Raw genomic sequence first — 20,434 nt, forward strand, 5'->3', positions numbered from 1 at the left:
AATGTTTAAGGGGAAAAAAATGTGGATATAAAATTCAAAATACAGCCAAAAAAGTTCGCATGCCATTTGTCACCATGTAGTGAATGCTTGGCTAATGAGAAAAACACTTATCTGAATGAAAATATTTAATATTCCTTATAATTTTTTTTTTTTAATACAAGATAGAATTTCTATTTTAACCTAATTTAAGTATATATGTATGTATAGCTCTCTCTCCAACCCTTCTCCCCACACCCCACAAACACCCCTACAATTTTGCAAATATACTTGCCATAGGAAAGAAAATTTATATCATTAATGGTTTTAGGATTCTCTAAAAATTTTCGTTTGTTGTGCTTGGAAGTTCAGGTTAGTGCAAACGAGTCCTACCCAAAGCGGTCAACTGGACCGTTCAAACCTTCAAATGGCCTTGTTTCAGTTCTCAAATGTTGACATGATTAAAAGAAGTTTATACTGCTGTCACAAACAAAATACAAATACTATAGTAGTTTCTCTGTACGCATATTGATGATGCATAAACTTTTGACAATGTACTCAATTGGTCCATGGACCAGTAATGAAAGAATCAGCAGTCAAAAGAGTTGGATTTTACTAAACCAATTATCCCAATTTCATACACAAATGAATCTTAAAGAACCTTACATTGACTAATTTATTATAAGAACAAGAAGAAGTTCTTATTGCCAGAATAGCTGCTAAGGGAAACAAATAAATAAAATCATAACATACAACGCTACAAGATGTATAACCAGTTTAACAGAGCTATACAATGAATCTCGAATGTGATTCATAACTGCTGGGTGGCCACACATTTTGGTTTCAAGATACAGATCTCCTTCCTTAAGGATCTTCAGAAATTCATGACGGCTTGAGCCCTCTCAAGGAGGCAGCGAAAATCTGAAAAAAATCATGTAAAGCAATTTAGTAAAACATGAGGTATACATGGTTTCATTTGCTTCAAAAGACCCATACATAAAACAGAAACGAAAATGGCATCAATCGTGGCATTTTTCACTAATTTTTTCGTGATGCATCATTATTATCATACTGCACCTGATACTTTGCAATGATTTAGCCATGGAGATCCAGCCTATGTTCAATTAAACCTCATAAAACAAATATTAAATTTATAATCAAACTGTAATGAGAAATGCACTTTAGAGGCATAATTCATGTTCAGTACAGTTTACTTACTATCAAAACCCAGCATCCATATAAAATGGATGCAAGCAGATGCTGGATGCATCTGGAAATGCACCAAATTTCATAAAAGTCTGGGTGGAACCTCAGAAGGACACAGGATCTAGGAAGCAAGGACACTTCATTTAGGGTGTCATGCCCGTGTTCATGCTTCCTAGCACAAGATGCAGCCACAAAGCCCGAAGCTTGTAATAAATGTAGTTTAAGTGGGCACGTCAGATGGTCTAAAAGCAGGCTTCCTAGACTAAAAAAAACTCTTATGAAAATGAAGAGTTTGGTGATTGATTTAGAACTAGCTTTTGTGAAAAGACTTTCATACAAGTCTAATGTGTAAATTTGAAGGTAGTTTTTGATATTACTCTGCAGGAAGCAACTCTGCCCACTTAACCACATGACGTTGTTTGTGATATGTAGACAAATTGGTTGGTATTATTACTAAAATGTCAAAATGCTTCTAAATGATATTGAGAACACTAGAACCTCAAAAATATATTTTGATAAATAATAATACTTATTGAAAAGAGGAAAATCTTATGTACACAATAAACATACACAAATCTCTCCTAAAGAATTATAAAGAGAAATATATATATATATATATATATATATCAAACTCTACAACAAAGGTAGCCCATAAAATCTACAAGGCAATGCCTTTCAAGGGATCCAAGGATCCAAGACCACTCAAACAAAGATCTTAAAAAAATAATATTTCAACTCCATAGCTGAATTCACAACAATATAGAAAGGCAGTTATTCATTTCCCTCTATTATGCCCACTGCCCACATGAGATACAGTGGAGCTACCTTCCAAACAATTGAGTTGTCATGATTACAAGCATAAGTTTTCCACCCAAATAGAACACAACTTTCCCAAACATCACCCATTGAACCCCAAACATAGGAAATATGAAGGACCATAGCTCTTGAGCAAAAGCAAAGTGAACTAATAAGTGATCCCCAATTTTGCCATTACATTTGTACATATAACACCTATTTGCCAAAGCTATGCCTCTCCAAGATTATCATGGGTTAGGATTTTGCCCCAGATAGCAACCAAGACAAAGAATGCCCTCTTTTAGGAAATTTTGTGCACCGTACACTCAATGGGAAAACCACTCCAGTGGAGCCTCTTAGGGTTTCATAGTAGGAACAAACATCAAACATATCATTCCTCTTCATCCTCCATCTCAAACAATCAGGACCCCACCTCTTCAGAGATACCAAACAAGGCTCAAATGACTAATTGACTTATTGAATTTCCCAATCACTGAATGCTCATGTAAAAAACATATTCCAAGAACGTGTCTCCCTCTTAACTGCTATAAAGTACAGCTAACACCATCAAAGGTTGAAACCCATTCCAAACATCATGCTAGAAAATCGTTTTATGCCCATCTTGAACTAAAAACTAATTGTGACAGAAAAACCTTTTTTTACCCTGTCCTGATACTCTAAAAAGACTGCATGCATGATTAATTCTAACTACCTTCATAATCCAGTGTCCCCACTATTCTGCATATCCCAAACAAATGACTGGTCTCAAAAATGATCCCCCCCCCCCCCCCAAAAAAAAAAAAAATCCATCAAACTTTTGTTTTTGTTTCTTGTGTACACCATCCATTATTCAGATTGTGAATGTTGTTCAATATGGTGGAATATTAGGTCTCTGACACTGATGTAATCAAGCAACCACCTGTCCCCCACAGAAAGATTTAGTTATACTAGAAATATATTCAGAGATAGGTGAAATCTTTGTCTTAGAACTTTTCTAATACATAATTCACTAAATTATTTGGAAGGCTTTCTCCAATATGAGATTTACATTTGTTTAATGGAGATGTTTTCTCTTATATGTTACTAAGCGATTGGTGTAATCTTTATTTGAGATCTCTAATATCTCCCTAACACTCCTGGAATGGTCAAACTCAGTCTGTCATAGAACCCAAATGATAAATATTCTTCCCGAAATGGTGAAAGAGTTAGTAGCAAACGCAAATGGGTAATTATTCAATGTCAAGAAGCTGACAGTCAATAACTAATTCTCACTAACCCACCTATGCTGGATCTATAATCAGAAATTGCTAGCAAAGAATCTCCAAAAGGAATCATTGGATAGGTATTTCAAAATTTTAGGTTTCAGATGATATACAAGCAGCTCAAAGAGATACAAAGCAATGGGTAAAACTGAGTCTATTTACACTAGTACAGAGTGGGAGACATGTAAGGGGTTTTGAATTTTTTATGCTACTCTCAATAGAAATAAACAACCTCCTAAGGGTACATGTCACCACGAATTTTGATGCTACTCTCAAAATAAAGAAACACTCTCCCATGAGCTTTCTGCTTCTTGTCTGGCTGAAGCCTTTTTGGGAAGGGCAGTCTTTGACTTTGTGGCCCACCTTACCACACCCAAAACAGGCTCACCAGTAACAGGGTTGGCCCCCATGATTCTTGCCACAAAAATAGGCAAGCTTCAACAGTTTTCAGAAGTGGTGCTCTCAGCTCAGACCCCACTGAAGTTTGTCTCTTGAATAATTCCCACATTTGCCTTCCCTTTTTGTGGTCCTAGTCTACAAAAAATTATATCTTGTACCCGGCATATATGCCGGGTACACAATATACCACCTCCTGGTCTACACCGTCTTTTCTGTTATTGTACTTTCTAATATTTTTCAATGTCCCTCTCTACCATCAAAGCCACGTTCCATACCTCAACACAAGTTCTCAGTTTCACAGGGGAGATATGGCCTGATGCTAGGTTTTAACCCCCTCGGAAACATTCTGGCTATGGGACCCGCCTGTGTGTGAGACCCGGCATATATGTTGGGTACACGATATGCCACCTCCTAGTCTACACCGTCTCTTCTGTTATTGTACTTTCTGATATTTTTCAATGTCCCTCTCCACCATCAAAGCCACGTTCCATACCTCAACACAAGTTACAATTTCACAGGGGAGATATGGCTTGATGCTAGGTTTTAACCCCCTCTCAAACCTTCTGGCTAACCATTCATCATCCATCACCTTGTGATCAACAAATTGGACCAAATTTATAATTTTGGCGTCAAGCTGATGTACCTTCATGCAGTGGCGGAGGTAGGATTTCAAGTCAGGAGAGGCAAGATTAAAAGACAAGATTGAAAGTAAAATTAATCTAAGAAATATTAATCGATACTATAAACAAAATAAATAAACGACTATATGCCAAAGTCATTGTCATACATAATCTAATATAAAATTTTACTTTAATTCATTTTTTTCATTTCTAATTAAATTTACTCAATTGCAAAATCTACTTCGATACGAGCTATGAAGCTGTATGTGTTCCTCAATGTCATGAATGCTTTTAAAATGTTATGTAGACATTTGAGTTTATAGCAAAAACTTTGGTTTTTCTTTTTTCTTTTTTTCTTTTCTTCTTTTTTTCTTTAGATTAGCAAAAACTCAAGTTGAGACTGAAAATGGTAAATTACAAGAGAAAAAAATTGTAAATAAGAGGCGGACTAGTGAGGTGCTACAGTTTGGAATCACTATATTTTTTTTCCCAGTCATATTCAGCGAAAGTTGTGTGCAAAACCAATGTACTAGTAGGTGGGACCCATTATTTAATAAAAGTGCTGCTTCAATGCTTTGTAAATGTAAAATTGTCTTCTTGTTGACAAGTTAGCTATACATATATAGTAAAAACCAAAAGTTGTTTCTATTAGGAGGGGCAAATGATCTTTTACTACGTTTATTAATAGTTTACAACTAATACATAGAGAATTTTTGAGAAGGTCAGGGGGGGCAGCCGCCCCCCCTTGACCCCCCCTCCCTCCGCCCCTGCCTTCATGATCCCCTGTACTAGCTCCATGAACTCAGCCTTTTTCTGCTCTTGCACAGTCTGAGGAAAGTGCCTATCATAGAAAGCATCCACAAATAAGGCCCAAGACATAGGCTCATCATCCTTAAAGGTCATAGCCCCCTCGGTCATATTCCACAAACAATCAGCTTCAGCTTTCAGCATGAAAGTGGCAAAAAAGATTTTCTGCTCATCAGTACACCTCAGCACTTAAAATATTTTCTCCATCTTTTGAATCCATTCATAAGCCTCCAAAGGATCAGGGGCACCATTAAAAGCAGGAGGGCTTACATCCATGAACTATTCTGACTGTTCAATGCTTCAGCCTCTTTCCTGCTAAGGTTTCTCCTAACCCTAATAAAATGTTTAATGGCTTCCGTTAGGCTCTCAATGACCTTATAAGCTTCCTCAATGACTACAGGCTGAGCGGTAGAAGTTTCAGACCTAACAAGTGGCTCCTATAACCTAAATAAATAAAATGCCTTAAAACATTTTCTCCATCTTTTGAATCCATTCATAAGCCTCCAAAGGATCAGGGGCACCCTTAAAAGCAGGAGGGCTTACATCCATGAACTATTCTGACTGTTCAATGCTTCGGCCTCTTCCCTGCTAAGGTTTCTCCTAACCCTAATAAAATGTTTAATGGCTTCCGATAGGCTCTCAATGACCTTTTAAGCTTCCTCAATGACTACAGGCTGAGCGGTAGAAGTTGCAGACCTAAAAAGTGGCTCCTATAACCAAAATAAATAAATAAAATGCCTTAAAACATTCAACAAAATACAATAGATCTAACCTTTGACTTACTATGCAACACCATACAACAGTACATAACGCTCTAACCAAATTCCATAATCATAAGCCTAACACAGATAATCTGCAGAATCATAGCCTACAGAATCATAAACCTAAGCTCAATTGGTCTCAAGAATTGAACCCATGCTTTCATATCACTACTGTCATGAACCAGACCCAATTCAAGTGAATTTAGGTACAAAGCTTTTTGAAAGCATATCTTCTCCACAAAAGACTTCCTAATTCAACTAGAAACAAACACAACCTAACTATCCTCAGTCCCCGGCCTAAAACTCAATGGTATGGATACCCACTAAGTCAGAAACAGAATCTAGACATATGTTCCATCTGATTCTGTATTGTACTTGAACTGAACATATTCTTACACGGTACATATCAAATCCTCAAATGTCACACATGGACTACTGGTTCATCAGTGGATGAAATGCAGATCAGTAATGCTTCACTATCTACTCAAGGATCTAGACCTAGGATCCAAAATGTTTAATCAGAATCACACACAGGATCCCAATCAAATTGGACACAGACCTGGCAATAAGAATTATATAAACGATACTTGTTTAACTAGTTTTTGTGGTTAACTATCGATAGCCATGTTTTCATACATGTTCATCTTTTTCCTAGTCACGCAGTTTAATGCTCATATTTTATAGCAACATAGAAAAGAAAACCCCATAATGACAGCCAAAGAGAAGAAACTGCAGACCTTATGAGGTCCCCCATGTTCCACACCTGCAGGTGTCTTATTACGGCTACTACTTGCCTCACACTTAGGGAGGAAACTTTGCTCCTTGTCATTTGACACCAAAGTCCCATCATTAGATGATCTTTCATTAATATTAGTGTCTAGCATTGCATCCTCTTTCAATGATTTGCTTGTTGATTGATCAGTCCTTACAGTATCAGGTGTACTGTTCATGATCACCATTGAGAGATTTTCATCTTTTTTTGTGAACTGTGTAGCTGCTGCTCGTGCACCAGCTATGGCAGCACTGACGCTTGATGATTTTTCTATGTCAGATGCTTTAGATTTAGGGAATTCAACAGAGATAGATCCTGGCTTCAGGGAAAATGGATCTTGTGGATTTGGAAGTGGAAATTTCACTGGCAGTGGACCTTCAACTGAAACAAGACCTCTAACTGCAGCCTCATATATCTATAACAGGTAATATAAGTTAGCTAATAGTCTCTCTTACAAAAGAAACCCACAGAGAGAGAACATAGACAGTATCTGCAAAAATATACCTTCTTTTCCAAGTTATATACACGTTGGTATCCTCGCATCTCAAAAGGAATCAGCAATTTCTGCATTGTTTGTATAACAAAATCATTACTAAATATCATCAAAACAATCATAAATGTGTAGCGCTGTTAATGTTCACACCTGTGGCTGTTCACAAAGCCAACAAAAATCAGTCTGTCCTTCTAGCCTCACCTGTATGCAAACAAAAATGAATAAACTTAAGTCAACAAAGTCCAGGAAGCCATATATGAAGTAAAAACAGAGAAAAAGTGGGTTGCCCACCCCTTCGGGTACCATCTCCCAGCGTGCTAGTTCTTCACCTCTAACACATCCAACCACTTCGATGCACCCTGAACCAAAGATGAAACCATTGAGTTTGTCAAAATATGTATTCTCAAGTGAAATTTTCAACTTTATAGAAATCCAAGATGTTCTACTCAGAGATTCTAATTAGAAATATCTTGATAATGCCAAAACAAAAACAAAACAAAAAATGTGGAAAAGAAGAAGCAAAAAAAACAGCTTAGAGAAAAGGTATTCAAAATGCAGTTGTGAAAATAATTGTATCCCATAGAAACATAGAAGCATGTATTACAAAAATCTAAAATTCCGAATACCTAATAATCTTGAAATTGGATAATGCTCTGGAAACTTAAGATCAGTAATTCCATTCACTGCATAAATTTCCCGGTAGAAATCCTCCATTGCTTTGATTGTAGCCTCATCTGGAACCTTACTTGCAGCATGAATCCAAAGGCGGCCTTCAAAAATCAAGATTCTGAACTATTAGAAACATCATCAGAAAGTATAGAATGAAAGAAGACAAAATAATAATTAGAACTAGTAAATCAAATCAACATTAAGCATTTTTCTCCTCAGGAAAACAGTATAATAAATTGATAATTAAAACAGAAAAATTAGAACATATGACAGTATCAATTGCTTCTCCTAAGAATGAATTATAGTAATATTATGGTGTTCAGATCCAACGCCGTTTTCTTATTTAAAATATAAATAATAGAAATTTGCATTACCAAAATGAGACAATTGAGTACACAAATATAAAAAAGAGTCCTATAAAGATTTACAATCTGAAATTCGTACAATCAATAAAATCAAACATAGAATAGAAGTGAAAGAATTATGAACAGAACAGATCCAATCATACAGCCCTCTCATAAAAGAACATTCAATGGGAAATCCATATGCTCCATCCCCTCAAAACTCCAACTGTTGTGTTCCTTTCAAATAGTTCAAAGAAGGCACAATGGAATAGCCATCTTTTCTTTTCTTTTTTGATAAATAAAATATTTATCCAAATATTAACATTACTTTAGTGACCAAACTTCCCATTCCAATATTCAAACAGCTCATAAACTGACTTAGCCATCACTCAGCCTCAAAATGGTGAAGCACAAAATATTTAAGGAAAACTTAACCTCAAAAAGAACTTTGCTTTAAGCAGCGTTTCTATTTTTGCTATATTATAAGCACCTTTTTTGTTTTGGCTAAATTAAGTAGCGTTTAGAAAATAATACGCATGACTTATACTGGTCACAGACTCACACTCACACCACACACCATCACAATGAAAATCAGTATGTCTTAACCATTCAAGAGATCTAAACAACAATACAAGCTACACTCCACTTCACCTTACACTTAGTTTTCAAGCAAATACACTAGAATACTACTTTTTCCATAAATTTCAAAACTCATCCATAATTCAACAAAAACCCAAAAGAAAAAAACTCAAAGAAAGGGAGCCCAGCTGAGCAAAATCACTTTTCTTATCACTTCCCAAATGAAAATAGATAGAGAGAAAGAAAACACCATAACAACAACAAAAGGCGAAGTGGGTATGAAAAATTTTGACTGAATTCATTCAAAGATTAAAGCTTAGGGTATTACCTCTGATTGGAGAAGGCCATGACCTGCCTTCAATGCGTTTGATGCCATGAACAAGCAGTGAAGCCCAGGGCTGGTGCATTGTAAGACATGGGTTTCTGTAGTTCCCAGAAAGGTTTCCTCCTCCTCCTCCTCTCATCTTGCTGAAACCAATATCTCAAAATTCCAAACGCTGTTTGTTTCTCGAGAATCAGAGAGAGAACTAGAACTATGAAGAGGGTTAAGGCGGTGCAGTTCTTTGATAGAAGACTATTGCATACTCAACTACTAATCTTTACCGTTTGATCTATGATTTATGAAATTGATTATCAGATTAACTCGAAGGGAAACTCCTAATCCGTTACTTAAAAAGTTTTTTTTAGCTAGTGTACTAAAAAGTTCTCGACTTAACTTTGGGTTCCAGGTTTTTTCGAATCAACACGTGGTTCACGAGGTTTTTTTTATTTTGTATTTTTTTATTTTACTATTTTAACTTAACAAGTAAAAAAACAAAAGAGTTCATAACCATCAGGATTCAGACAATTAGAAATTTTGTCATGTTAATTTAACGTGTGTCCTTAAACTACACATTAAGCAGACCTATTTATTACTCATCATTGTTTCAGGCCCATCTGAAAGTCAAAAGACCATGTGACAGAGCCTATTACTGAATCAAAGATTCTATGCTAAAGTAAAAAGAATTTATACTGACAAATGAAAAAATTTTAAAAAATCTATGATTGTTTAGGCTCAGGGGGCTATTTACTTTTTTTTTTTTTAATAGCTTTAAGTGATAACTCTCTAGTCTTTTGAATATATGACACGGTTAATTTCTTTAAAATCTACTCCTTTTTTTTTTGTGTGTATTAAAAATATTTACTATTTTCAAAAAATAAAAGGTTGTCGCTCTTTTTCTTTTATTTTTGGGCTAAATAATAAACCTTATTAAAGATGAGAGGGTTTGACACTATCTCTATCTAAAATGTGAACTACAAAGGCTGGAAGACAAGAGAGAGAAATTGAGCGTGCCAAGTTGAACAAAGATGTCCATTGGCCTAAAAGATGGGCAATGGTATTTTCCCTCCTTGTACATAAAAGAAAAAAAAAAGATTCAAAAGAATTTATTAGCTCCATGGTATATATTATGACTGCTGCTATGCTCCAACGGGGGGTTGAATTAGGGTTAATCAATGGCTGATTGACATTCCAAGCATCAATCTCCACTATAATTCTCACTATTTTAAAAACTTGACCGAATTGGCCGATTCAACCAAAAATCAATATCGGAATCAGTCCAATAAAAACTGGTAGAGGTGTGCATAGGTCAAGTTGGGTCGGGTTGAAGAGTTTTTTCAACTAACCCACCATGGTGGGTTAAAAAAAATCCTAACCAACCTAATCCATCACAGGGGTCCAATCCAACTTTACTCAACCCACGTGGATCGGGTTGGATTAGATTTAAACCATGGGTTGGACAATTTTTTTAATTATTATTATTATTATTATTATTAAAAAATTGAACATTAGAACAACATCACAACAAATAAAAACAATTTATAACCACGTAATCATGAACATAACACCAAACAAACACAAACTATATGAGAACTTAGGATTTAGGTTTTATTTAGGAAGAGGGGCAAAAAATTAAATAACAAAATTGTATAATATATTTTTTTAATTTTAAATATACATATTAAAATTTATGTGGGTTGAGTCAAGTTAAGGGGATTTATGGATCTTATGACTCGAACCCAACCCGACCCACTATTTAAAAAAAAAAAATCATAACCCAACTCAACCCAACCTAGTGGGTTGGGTTAGGCCATGTTAGTTTTGGCGGGTTGGTAGGTTCGCTACACACCCTTAAAACCTGGAATACCAACTCTCTCTCTAAGACAGTGCCCAAATCATTACGCTTTTCGTGCAAGTTGGAACTTACCCAACAAGGAATTTTGCTACCTTAAAACCGTTATAGTTACAGCTGTCGTTCACTAGGGCTTCGGTTGCCGGCTCCCCTATTATCAGATTACCAACTTCCTTGATCTCCCGGCACTGGGCAGATGTCAGCCCCAATACATGATCTTACGACTTTATAGGGATCTATGTTTTTGATAAACAGTTGCTCCCGGAAAAAACTGAAAACCAATCCCTTTTTCGATTCTTTGACCATTCTAGTTTTTAAAACCATGATAATTCTAAACTACTCTCCCAATTACGCATAAAGATGCCTTCACTTCCCAAGCAAAGGAATACCAGGATTGGTTTGTTCCGCCCAAGCCATCAAAATATTCCTTTATCATTCCTACTCACCAGTGTTATTGTTGTTTTCTCATCTCTTATGATTGCATCAAAGTTTAAATTACTCTAGCCTATAGGTGGGGCTTGGCATTTGATCTTCTTTCTTAGGACATTTTGATTCGGTATTCCAGACTTGTTTTTGTTCTCCGAAGGATGGGAGAATATGTCTTGATAGCTCCACTGGGTTGCCCTTCAATTCTGACCATAGTTCTAATCAGGGACGGAACTAGGATCAAAATTTAGGGGGGGCCAAAACCTCAATAAAAAAAAGTTCTTTAAAATACAAATTAGCATATATTTAATGTTAAGAAAATATCAACAAAAGAGAGGAGAAATAAAATAACTGTTTATTAATACTGTAGGGACACGATTTTAGTTGACCCGATCCTGGGTGGTCAAGTCTTGGCCTAAAAAGTCCTACACAATGAATTTTTGTAGAGTGTGGGCTAAAGAACTTGGTTCCAGTTGGCTTAAACGGTTTGTTGTATGGGCTCAGGAGATACAGAAATAAGGACAAAAGGAGGTAACAGTGAAAAGAGATCCTTCTCAGATGATATGGTCTCTAACTTGATTAATGGGCACATATTTATGCAAATAAAACCTCTACAATGTTCTCTTCTCTCTTTTTCTTTGTTTTTTCATCCCCCTCTCTTCGGGGACTTTTACATATTATATAGACCCTCTTCTATCATCTGGGTCTTACACTTGTTGATCATCCAAACCCCTACTTGAGCACCTGTCCTGTCCCATCAGACACCTTTATCAGTTCTTTGTGAGTTGTAGTGATCAAGGTAGCACTGTTCAGGGGTCTTCTCTTCATTAATGCGGCCAGGAGAGCAGCTGTGGTGCATTTAATGTGGTGGTGGCAGCCTTTGCTGGGATATTTTGGGTTTCCTTTCTTTTTACGTGCTTGGAGGGAGGATTACAGCAGCTGGGACGCACCTTTGACCTGGATTTTGGAACGTTCGAGGAGGAATTACTCCTTAGACGTGTTCTCTTTGCTCCAGTGGGCCTGGGTAAGGATTCTAGATCACGACGTCTCCTTGGACAGACTGGTCCTCGGACGGGCCCAGGGCCCAGCCAACCTATTATTCTGGGTCGGTCCCCACAAATACATTTTAAATTAATAATTTAAAAATTGAATTCAACATTCTTTTAAATAACAAAAATCATCTATAGTTGATTTTGTTCAAAACTTTGTAACAATCTCCCTTTCAATCCTAATTTCTTTTTATTAATGATACATGAATTTATAAAATTTATATAATAAAAATTGTAATACTAATGATTGTACACTACACATTAGCACCAATTTATTAACACAACTATTCAATTCTATAATACCCCACATAAAATTAAACTAATTTACTAATAAACAACCAACTAGGTTAAAAAAAATTAAGTATTTTAAGTTAAAAATTAATAGCCAAACACACCTGCCATCCCACCCCACACATTGATTAATGGCCACCCACGCACCCCACTCTCACTCACTACAAGTACATTAACTTGATTTGTAATTTGTATTCATCTATCTTTCTTCTTCTTTTTCTTTGCGCATTTTTTTTTTCTTTTCAGCAAAAATAGTTATATCTTTTTCACGAAAATTCAAATAGTCAATCTTAACATTCATTAAAAAAATAGTTTGGATCTAAGAAGAAAGAGTAAGAAACAGCCAACACAGTAACACAGATGTTGTAGTATAGTTGTTTGCCAGTTGGGTTTTATTATTTTCATGGGCCAATTTGTAACTTATTGGGAGGAGGGGGGCCAAAAATAATTATTTGGGGCTCAATTGTTAAACTATTCATTAAATGTGTATACCATTACTATTTAAAAAATAAAAAATAAAAAAATTCGCGCGGGGCCTCTGCCCCTTACTAGTTCCGTCTTCTAATCATTTATATATGGCCACAAAGAATCATGGCATAGAGTTGGAAATTTCTTGCTTCATCATCTTCTAAGCTCTTTGGGTTCAGAATCAGTTTGATCCACTCATGGATAGACACATTGTTCATATTATTCAAGTTTAGGGGCCATGGGGGGTAGGAGCCGAAGTTGATATACCCAGTCATATTTCAGAAAAATATGCTCCAACGATTTTGGGGCATATTTGCGCAAAATACAATCAAGAGATGGTATGGAAAATATATTGTTTATGGTTACAAATGTTGGGAGAATATCCCATGCCATTTTCCACAATAGATGTTTGTGCCTAGCATGGATTTTGAGTTTCCAAATATCCTTCCAGTCTTCGCTGTTTAAGTATTGATTAAGGGAGAAGTAGGTGCTCTTAAATATTATGGATTTTCACTTTTTTTTTTTTTTTGATGAATAGAAAAATTATAAGTTGACATGACTGAGAATTCATCTATTATAGATAGACATGGAATCAAATATGTGAAAAGGCAAAAAGCTAAAGAATCCTTTATCCCTCTATGGCTCTGCCAGTTAATAAGAAAATTTTCCTACTTTTGGGCGGGGGAATTCACAATCTTCTTAATTGTCTTCATAGTGCATAATGATATTTCCAAGATCTGAAATCCAAGAAAATAAAAATAAAGCACATATATATATTTATAACAAAAGACGTTTTTTAGTTTTTTTTTTTTTTTGCAATGTTTGTAATTGTTAGTCTCCAATGTTTTAACTTTTTCAAGATAGTTTTTGAGTTATATTTTTGTGAACTTTATATTGGTATAAAGAACAACCGTAAACACCTTTATTCTTCTTCTTTTGGGAGAATGTTAATATTCTCATTCTTGAAAACACGTGTTTGAGAATAGCTTTTTTCTTTAAGAAAAAAAATCCAACCACTTGCTCATATTGTTTGGGATAATCTCGGATAGCAAAAAATATATTATGTATATGATATATGATCACACTCACAAATGGTAGGTCCTAATGGAATATATAATTTCTTCAATGACCTTATAGATGTTTGATGTCTCCACCATATTCTTCATTTTTTATATTTGCTAATTCCTTTGTATGCTTCATTATCAAGGCCCGTTTGGTATATGAATATAGAAAATGTTAGAAATAATGTTGTAGCATTTTAATATTATCTAATTAAAATGAATAAACATGACAATATAAATATAAAAATATGAGAATTAATATGGAAAATAAGGAATTAATGAAATGTTTAATTCCACATTGAAAGAGAGAGAGACACTTTTATTGTTTTTAAGTGTGGTGATTAATGGGTTGAAAAGTATTGAAGTGGATATTGGACTAAATATGTGTGTAAGGGAAAGGTGAAGGGAAGATGTGTCAAAGTTGGAAATGAATCAACCTCAATTGATAGTTTGAATTCCCTTAAAGAGAACAAGTGTCACGCCTCAGTTTAAATAGTATTGTGCAAAAGTTATTCAAACTCTCTTTATGAAGTTTTTTTTTTGCTGAATTCTCTCTTTATGAAGTTAATAATAAACAAAGAATGAAAAATGATTATTTAAATAAAATATAATATAGAATAGATAATGTAATATATGTGTTTTTGAAAGTAACGGTATAAAATAGAAAAAAAAAAAAAAAAAAAGGGTTTTATATAAACATTTTTGTAGGTTTATGTGAGATGGGCCGCACCCAAGGTTTTATACTGAAAACAAGCAGATGGGCTGATAATGTTGGGAATAGGCTGACCATGATTCTCAATTCACAAGACTATTGAATCATCGTTTAAGGCCTTATTGACCATGTCCAAATCACAGGCCATAGCTGCTGTTTAGGGGACCAAATTTTATCCACCAATAACACTGGGTCCTTTTTTTTTTTTTTTTTTGATGCGAAAGATAGATATACTTTTATTGCGACTACGAAAAAGAGGTTACATCATGGATAAGAGCTTGCATAATACAGCAAGGTTCCTCTTCAATCCAAGCAACATAATCATTTATGCTAGAAGCATTCTTTGCTAAAATATGGGCCGGCATGTTCCCTTGTCTCCGCACGTGAGAGTACTCAATACTTCTAAATTCTTTGCCTATGTCTTGAATCCCATTAATCACAGCAGCTATTGTGGATGGGGCCCGGGAACAGTTACATAAAGCATTATAAACCACTGTTGAATCACCTTCCAGTACAATATCCCTTACACCGACGTCCTTTGCAAAGAGCAGGCCCACCTCGACTGCTTTGGCTTCAACCTCTGCTGCTCCCAACGGCATTTGGATCTTCCTACTTAGAGCTGCTTCAAGCCTACCCTCACTGTCACGGATTACTACCCCAACGCCCACAGCTCTCTGTTTTATGAAAATCGCTCCGTCAACATTGATCTTGAAGAGACCATCCCGTGGAGGAGTCCACCTGACATTCCGCTGAGGCGTCGGAACCACTGGTCGGTCAAGCTGATTCGCCGCTCTGTACTCCCGAAGATATTCTGTTGCCCAACTGAATAACTGTCTCCCCGTCTTACGTACGCCGCCACACCTGACCTCATTCCGGTTGTGCCATATTGCCCATGCCGTCGTGGCAGCCTGAGCCACGTGCTCCTCCCCCACATCCTCCTGCATTATCAGCTTCCACATAACGTCGACGAAGGACAGGGATGAACCACCCAGGTCTGGAAACACCATCTTAGAACACTCCCTTGCCTCTCTAGCTTTCCGACACTCCCACAGGACATGGAACACCGACTCCGGCGTCTCTTTGCAGTCTTCACACACATCATCCTGGACTATTTTCCGGCGCAGCAGATTGTCCTTTGTTGGCAAGGCATTACGACATGCACGCCACATAAAATGGCGAATTTTGTGAGGTACCGGGATACTCCAAACCCTTCTCCAGAAACTCCTCATTTTGCTAGCATCCGACGGGGCCCCTTTATTAGGCATTGAGAGCAGGTTCACAGCCAACTTGTACGCACTCCTCACCGTAAATAAACCATTCGGTGTTTCGGACCAAATAAGTTTATCCGGTGGTAGCCGGGCACTAATGGGAATGCTTTTGATACTGTCAGCCTCATGCGGTAAAAACACCGTATCAATCACCTCAGTCCGCCACTCCCCTTTTTCACTGTCTAGCAAATCTGCCACCCTGGTATCCGAATGTAGGAAAAGCCTTGGGGTAATAACTTTGTGAGATGGAGGAGTAGGCAGCCACTTGTCCTCCCACACGCGAATGCTTGCTCCATTCCCAACCCGCCACTTCAAGCCTTCTTTGACTAGTGATTGGGCTGCCATAATACTTCGCCACGAGTATGATGGGTTATTGCCAAGTGATGCATGGATAAACTCGCATCTTGGGAAATATTTCGCCTTCAACACTCTATAAACTAGAGAGTCTTGGCCTACTTGGAGTCTCCACCCTTGTTTCGCCAACAAAGCCAGATTAAAAAGTTTAAGGTTCTTAAAACCCATACCTCCATTTGACTTTGATTCACACATTTTGTCCCAGCTCAACCAAGGGATTCTATTTTCGTTCTTCACTTGGCCCCACCAAAACTTCCTTATCATAGCTGTTAACTCATCACAAAGATTATCTGGCAATTTAAAACAGCTCATTGTGTAAGTTGGTACAGCTAGCGCCACTGCTTTAATCAATATTTCTTTTCCGGCTTTGGATAATAACTTCTCTTTCCAACCAGACAACTTCTTACCCAGCTTTTCCTTTATATCATTAAAAGTGCTGCGCTTGTTTTTGCCCACAAGAGACGGCAAGCCAAGATATTTTTCATGCTGCTTGATTACTTGGGCACCAAATCTTCCTTTGATCTCTTCCTGTATCTCCTTCGGAGTATTACTGCTGAAAAATAGGGAAGTTTTCGCTCTATTCAGCTGCTGACCCGAAGCTTGCTCATAAACCCCCAACACTCTTTGCAAGGCGTCACATTCTGCAATAGTTGCTTTGCAGAAGATGAGGCTATCATCAGCAAAAAATAAATGGGATAGCTGAGGACCCCCACGACATATAGCAATCCCCTCCATGCTGCCATTACCCACTGAAGCTTTAATCAAAGCAGATAACCCTTCTGCACACAATAGAAATAAGTAAGGTGATAGGGGGTCTCCTTGTCGGATACCCCTTGAAGGAATGATGCGACCTCTAGGGCGACCATTGATCTTGATAGCATAGGATACTGTGGTAATACATTGCATGATCAAACTCCTCAAATTAATATCAAAACCCAATTTCTCCATAATTTTCTCCACAAAAACCCACTCTACCCTATCATAAGCCTTACTCATATCAAGTTTAATGGCCATCTCACCCACTTTACCCCCTTTTTTCCTACTAATATGATGCATAGTCTCAAAAGCTACCAGAACATTATCCGTGATTAACCTTCCATGCACAAAGGCACTTTGGGTATCACTAATAATGGATGGGAGGAATTTTTTCAGCCTGTTTGCTATTGCTTTAGAAGCTATCTTATAGGTTACATTGCATAGACTAATCGGCCTATAATCTGAAACATGTTTCGGTTCATTTATTTTTGGAATAAGCACAATATGAGTCTCATTAAAATTTGGAGGAGACATACCATGATTGAGGAAATCTAACACTGTGCTTGTTACAACTTCACCACAAGTATTCCAAAAATGTTGAAAAAAAAGGGGGGGCATACCATCAGGTCCAGGGGCTTTCAGTGGGTACATCTGCTTCAAGGCCAATCTCACTTCCTGTGCCGTGTACTCTCGGGTCAGTTCAACGTTCATATCAGTTGTGACTTTCGGTTGGACAGCATGTAATATGTCGGAGAACTCTTCTGGCTTGCTTGAAGTAAAAAGCTTCTCAAAATAGGCCACAGCAACTTCCTCAATCTTCAACTCATCCTCCTGCCACCTTCCCTGCTCATCAACTATTCCATCAATATAATTTTTCTGGTGTCTAGCCGAAGCTTTCGCATGAAAAAAACTAGTATTCCTGTCGCCTCCTTGAAACCAGTTCAATCTTGATCTCTGCCTCCACATTTCATCTTCTTTCTCTAGCCATTTGTTAAGGTTTACTCTCGTGGTCCTTAGCTCGCCCAGTATACCCGAACTAGATGGCTGTAGTTCCAACCACTCCAATTTTTGTTGAAGCTCAGAAATTTTCCTTCCCACGTGTCCAAACTCCTCCTTATTCCATTTCTCTAAGTCATGTCTGCAATGCTCCAAACAACTCTTCAGTATACCCTCTGCACCGGAATGTTCCCCTATCTCCCATGCCGCTTTAACAATCTCCTCACACCTACTATCCTTCAACCACATAGACTCAAATCTAAAACTCTTTCTTATTTTCTTTTTCTTCCTTTTTGGCACCAGATGAAGTGAGAGTGGTGAGTGGTCAGATGCCGAGGAAGAGAGATGGTATAATTTTGCAGCAGGAAACAAGTCCATCCATTCCTTATTAGCCAACGCTCTATCAAGTCGTTCCCGAATATGCATCCCATCCGCTCGATGATACCACCAAGTGTATTTCGGTCCAATGAAGTCCACCTCCCTAAAACCACAGTAGTTTATAGCATCAACAAAATTCTCCATCTGCCTCCTTGGACGTACACGGCCACCTTCTTTCTCCGTGAGTCCCGTTATTTCATTGAAATCTCCAATGGCGAGCCAAGGCACCGAAGTCGTTCCCTTAAGGGATTTTAACTTGGCCCATGACTCCGGGCGCTGCGCTGTATCAGGATTACCATAAAAACCGGTGAAATGCCAGCTAACACCATCCCATCCTCCTTCAATCCAAGCATCAATGTGATCCTGAGCATATGTGTTAATCTTCACAGTAATTCCTTCCTTCCACAACAGAGCTAACCCACCCTTACTTCCATCACTAGACACAGTTAAACCATGTTTCATCTTACAACGATCCTTCACTTTCTCTAACCATTCCCGTTTCGACTTTGTCTCCATCAAAAACACAACCTTGGGCTCTTCCTTGGTCACCACCCTTTCCAAGGCTTTAACTGTCCGGAGGTTCCCAAGCCCCCGGCAGTTCCAGCTTAAGATACTCATTGGTCTCGGCGGGGTTGCCCAGCAACCTCCGCCGTTTCTGTACCATTAGTTTCCTCTGCAACTTTCTTCTTCTTTCCATGCAAAGTTACGTCAAATAGGTCTCCCTCTGAGCATTCTATTTTTCGCTTCAGCCCAACATCAACACTCCCCATTTGATCCATATTAATTGATGGGCTTTGTCTCACCATCCTTTTCCAAGTCCCCTCATGTAAGCCCAAAGCCCCTTTGTTTTCAACAATATTACCGGACCCTCCACTAAGACCATTGGGCTTTGTAGTTTGCTTCCCCTTATTTCCACCTTTAGTGGGCTTAGTTTTATCTTTCATTCCCTTCAAGCCCGGATCAGCCCAGCCCACACTAAATTCAAAGTTAGTCAACACCTCATTCGCCTTTAAATCTACCAGCTTTCCATTCCGATCTTCCTGCTGAGTTTCGAATCCCTTAACATCCTCCATGATCACGACATCAACGAGATTCACGCTGCAATCAGAGCCCTCTGCCGTTTTTTCAGTAACTGCAGCCTTGACAATCGGTCTCTTCGGTCCGTTACAAATCTCCTCATCAAGTGCTTTTAAAGTTTCCTCAAAATCCGGGATTTGCTCCCGAGAATCTCGTACAGCCACGTCATGCGTACGTTCACAATACCTCTGCTCAACTCCACCGCCGTTTACCACCATTAACGCCGCTGTCTCCGCTTCAGGTATGTCATCTGGTGCGCAAGCAGTCGCATGATCCACACTACTCTGGTTCGCCATCACCGCTGACCCCGAATTCGCAATCCCATTAACCGTGACCTGCATCTTCATCCGTCGTGGTTGGTCGAAACCTTGCACCTCAACGACGGACTTCCTGCCATGGTTGAACTGTGGAGCTCTTAGCCAAGATCCAAATTGTTGTTCCTCGACCCTTAGCGCGCCTTTACTATTCAGCCAGAGCAAGCAGTCCTTATCGTCATGGGAAAGGAACCCACACCAGTAGCAGATATTTGGCAGCCGTTCATACATGAACGCTGCCCATCCTTCACCTGATTGATCCCACGTTATTTTCCGCCCTCTGCACAACGCTTTGGTTATATCCACCTCCACTCTGACCCTCATAAAGTTCCCACCCTTCATCTCGCCAGAATCCTTTGGCCTTAAGACTCTTCCAATAGTCTCGCCGATACTCACTGCCGCCTCCACCGTTAACAACTGAAATGGGAGA

At 38.0% G+C, this 20,434-nt stretch overlaps 2 protein-coding genes across 2 annotated transcripts; both read right to left on the reverse strand.

The window, feature by feature from the left end:
* Nucleotides 1–570: 570 nt before the first annotated feature.
* Nucleotides 571–9,354, reverse strand: LOC115962150. The gene is made up of 7 exons (XM_031081037.1): nucleotides 9,012–9,354; nucleotides 7,718–7,861; nucleotides 7,383–7,450; nucleotides 7,242–7,292; nucleotides 7,103–7,162; nucleotides 6,564–7,013; nucleotides 571–897 (listed from the first exon to the last, which is right to left on the reverse strand). The coding sequence occupies exons 1-7, from the start codon at nucleotides 9,145–9,147 to the stop codon at nucleotides 859–861; spliced, it is 948 nt and encodes a 315-aa protein (XP_030936897.1). The 5' UTR covers nucleotides 9,148–9,354; the 3' UTR covers nucleotides 571–858.
* A 5,752-nt stretch (nucleotides 9,355–15,106) lies between these two features.
* Nucleotides 15,107–19,231, reverse strand: LOC115961572. Its single transcript, XM_031080531.1, has one exon. It carries the CDS (start codon nucleotides 19,229–19,231, stop codon nucleotides 15,107–15,109), a length of 4,125 nt encoding a protein of 1,374 aa, XP_030936391.1.
* Nucleotides 19,232–20,434: the final 1,203 nt, after the last annotated feature.

Source organism: Quercus lobata, chromosome 9 (genome assembly GCF_001633185.2).
Source record: "Quercus lobata isolate SW786 chromosome 9, ValleyOak3.0 Primary Assembly, whole genome shotgun sequence".
NCBI lineage: Eukaryota > Viridiplantae > Streptophyta > Magnoliopsida > Fagales > Fagaceae > Quercus > Quercus lobata.

Coding starts and splice junctions, on each gene's coding strand:
- LOC115962150 (XM_031081037.1), bottom strand. CDS start 9,147: ATGAGAGGAGGAGGAGGAGGAAACCTTTCTGGGAACTACAGAAACCCA. Junction 7,163..7,241: donor GGCTTTGTGAACAGCCACAG/GTGTGAACATTA, acceptor CAAACAATGCAG/AAATTGCTGATTCCTTTTGA. Junction 898..6,563: donor AACATGGGGGACCTCATAAG/GTCTGCAGTTTC, acceptor GATTTTTTTCAG/ATTTTCGCTGCCTCCTTGAG.
- LOC115961572 (XM_031080531.1), bottom strand. CDS start 19,231: ATGAGTATCTTAAGCTGGAACTGCCGGGGGCTTGGGAACCTCCGGACA.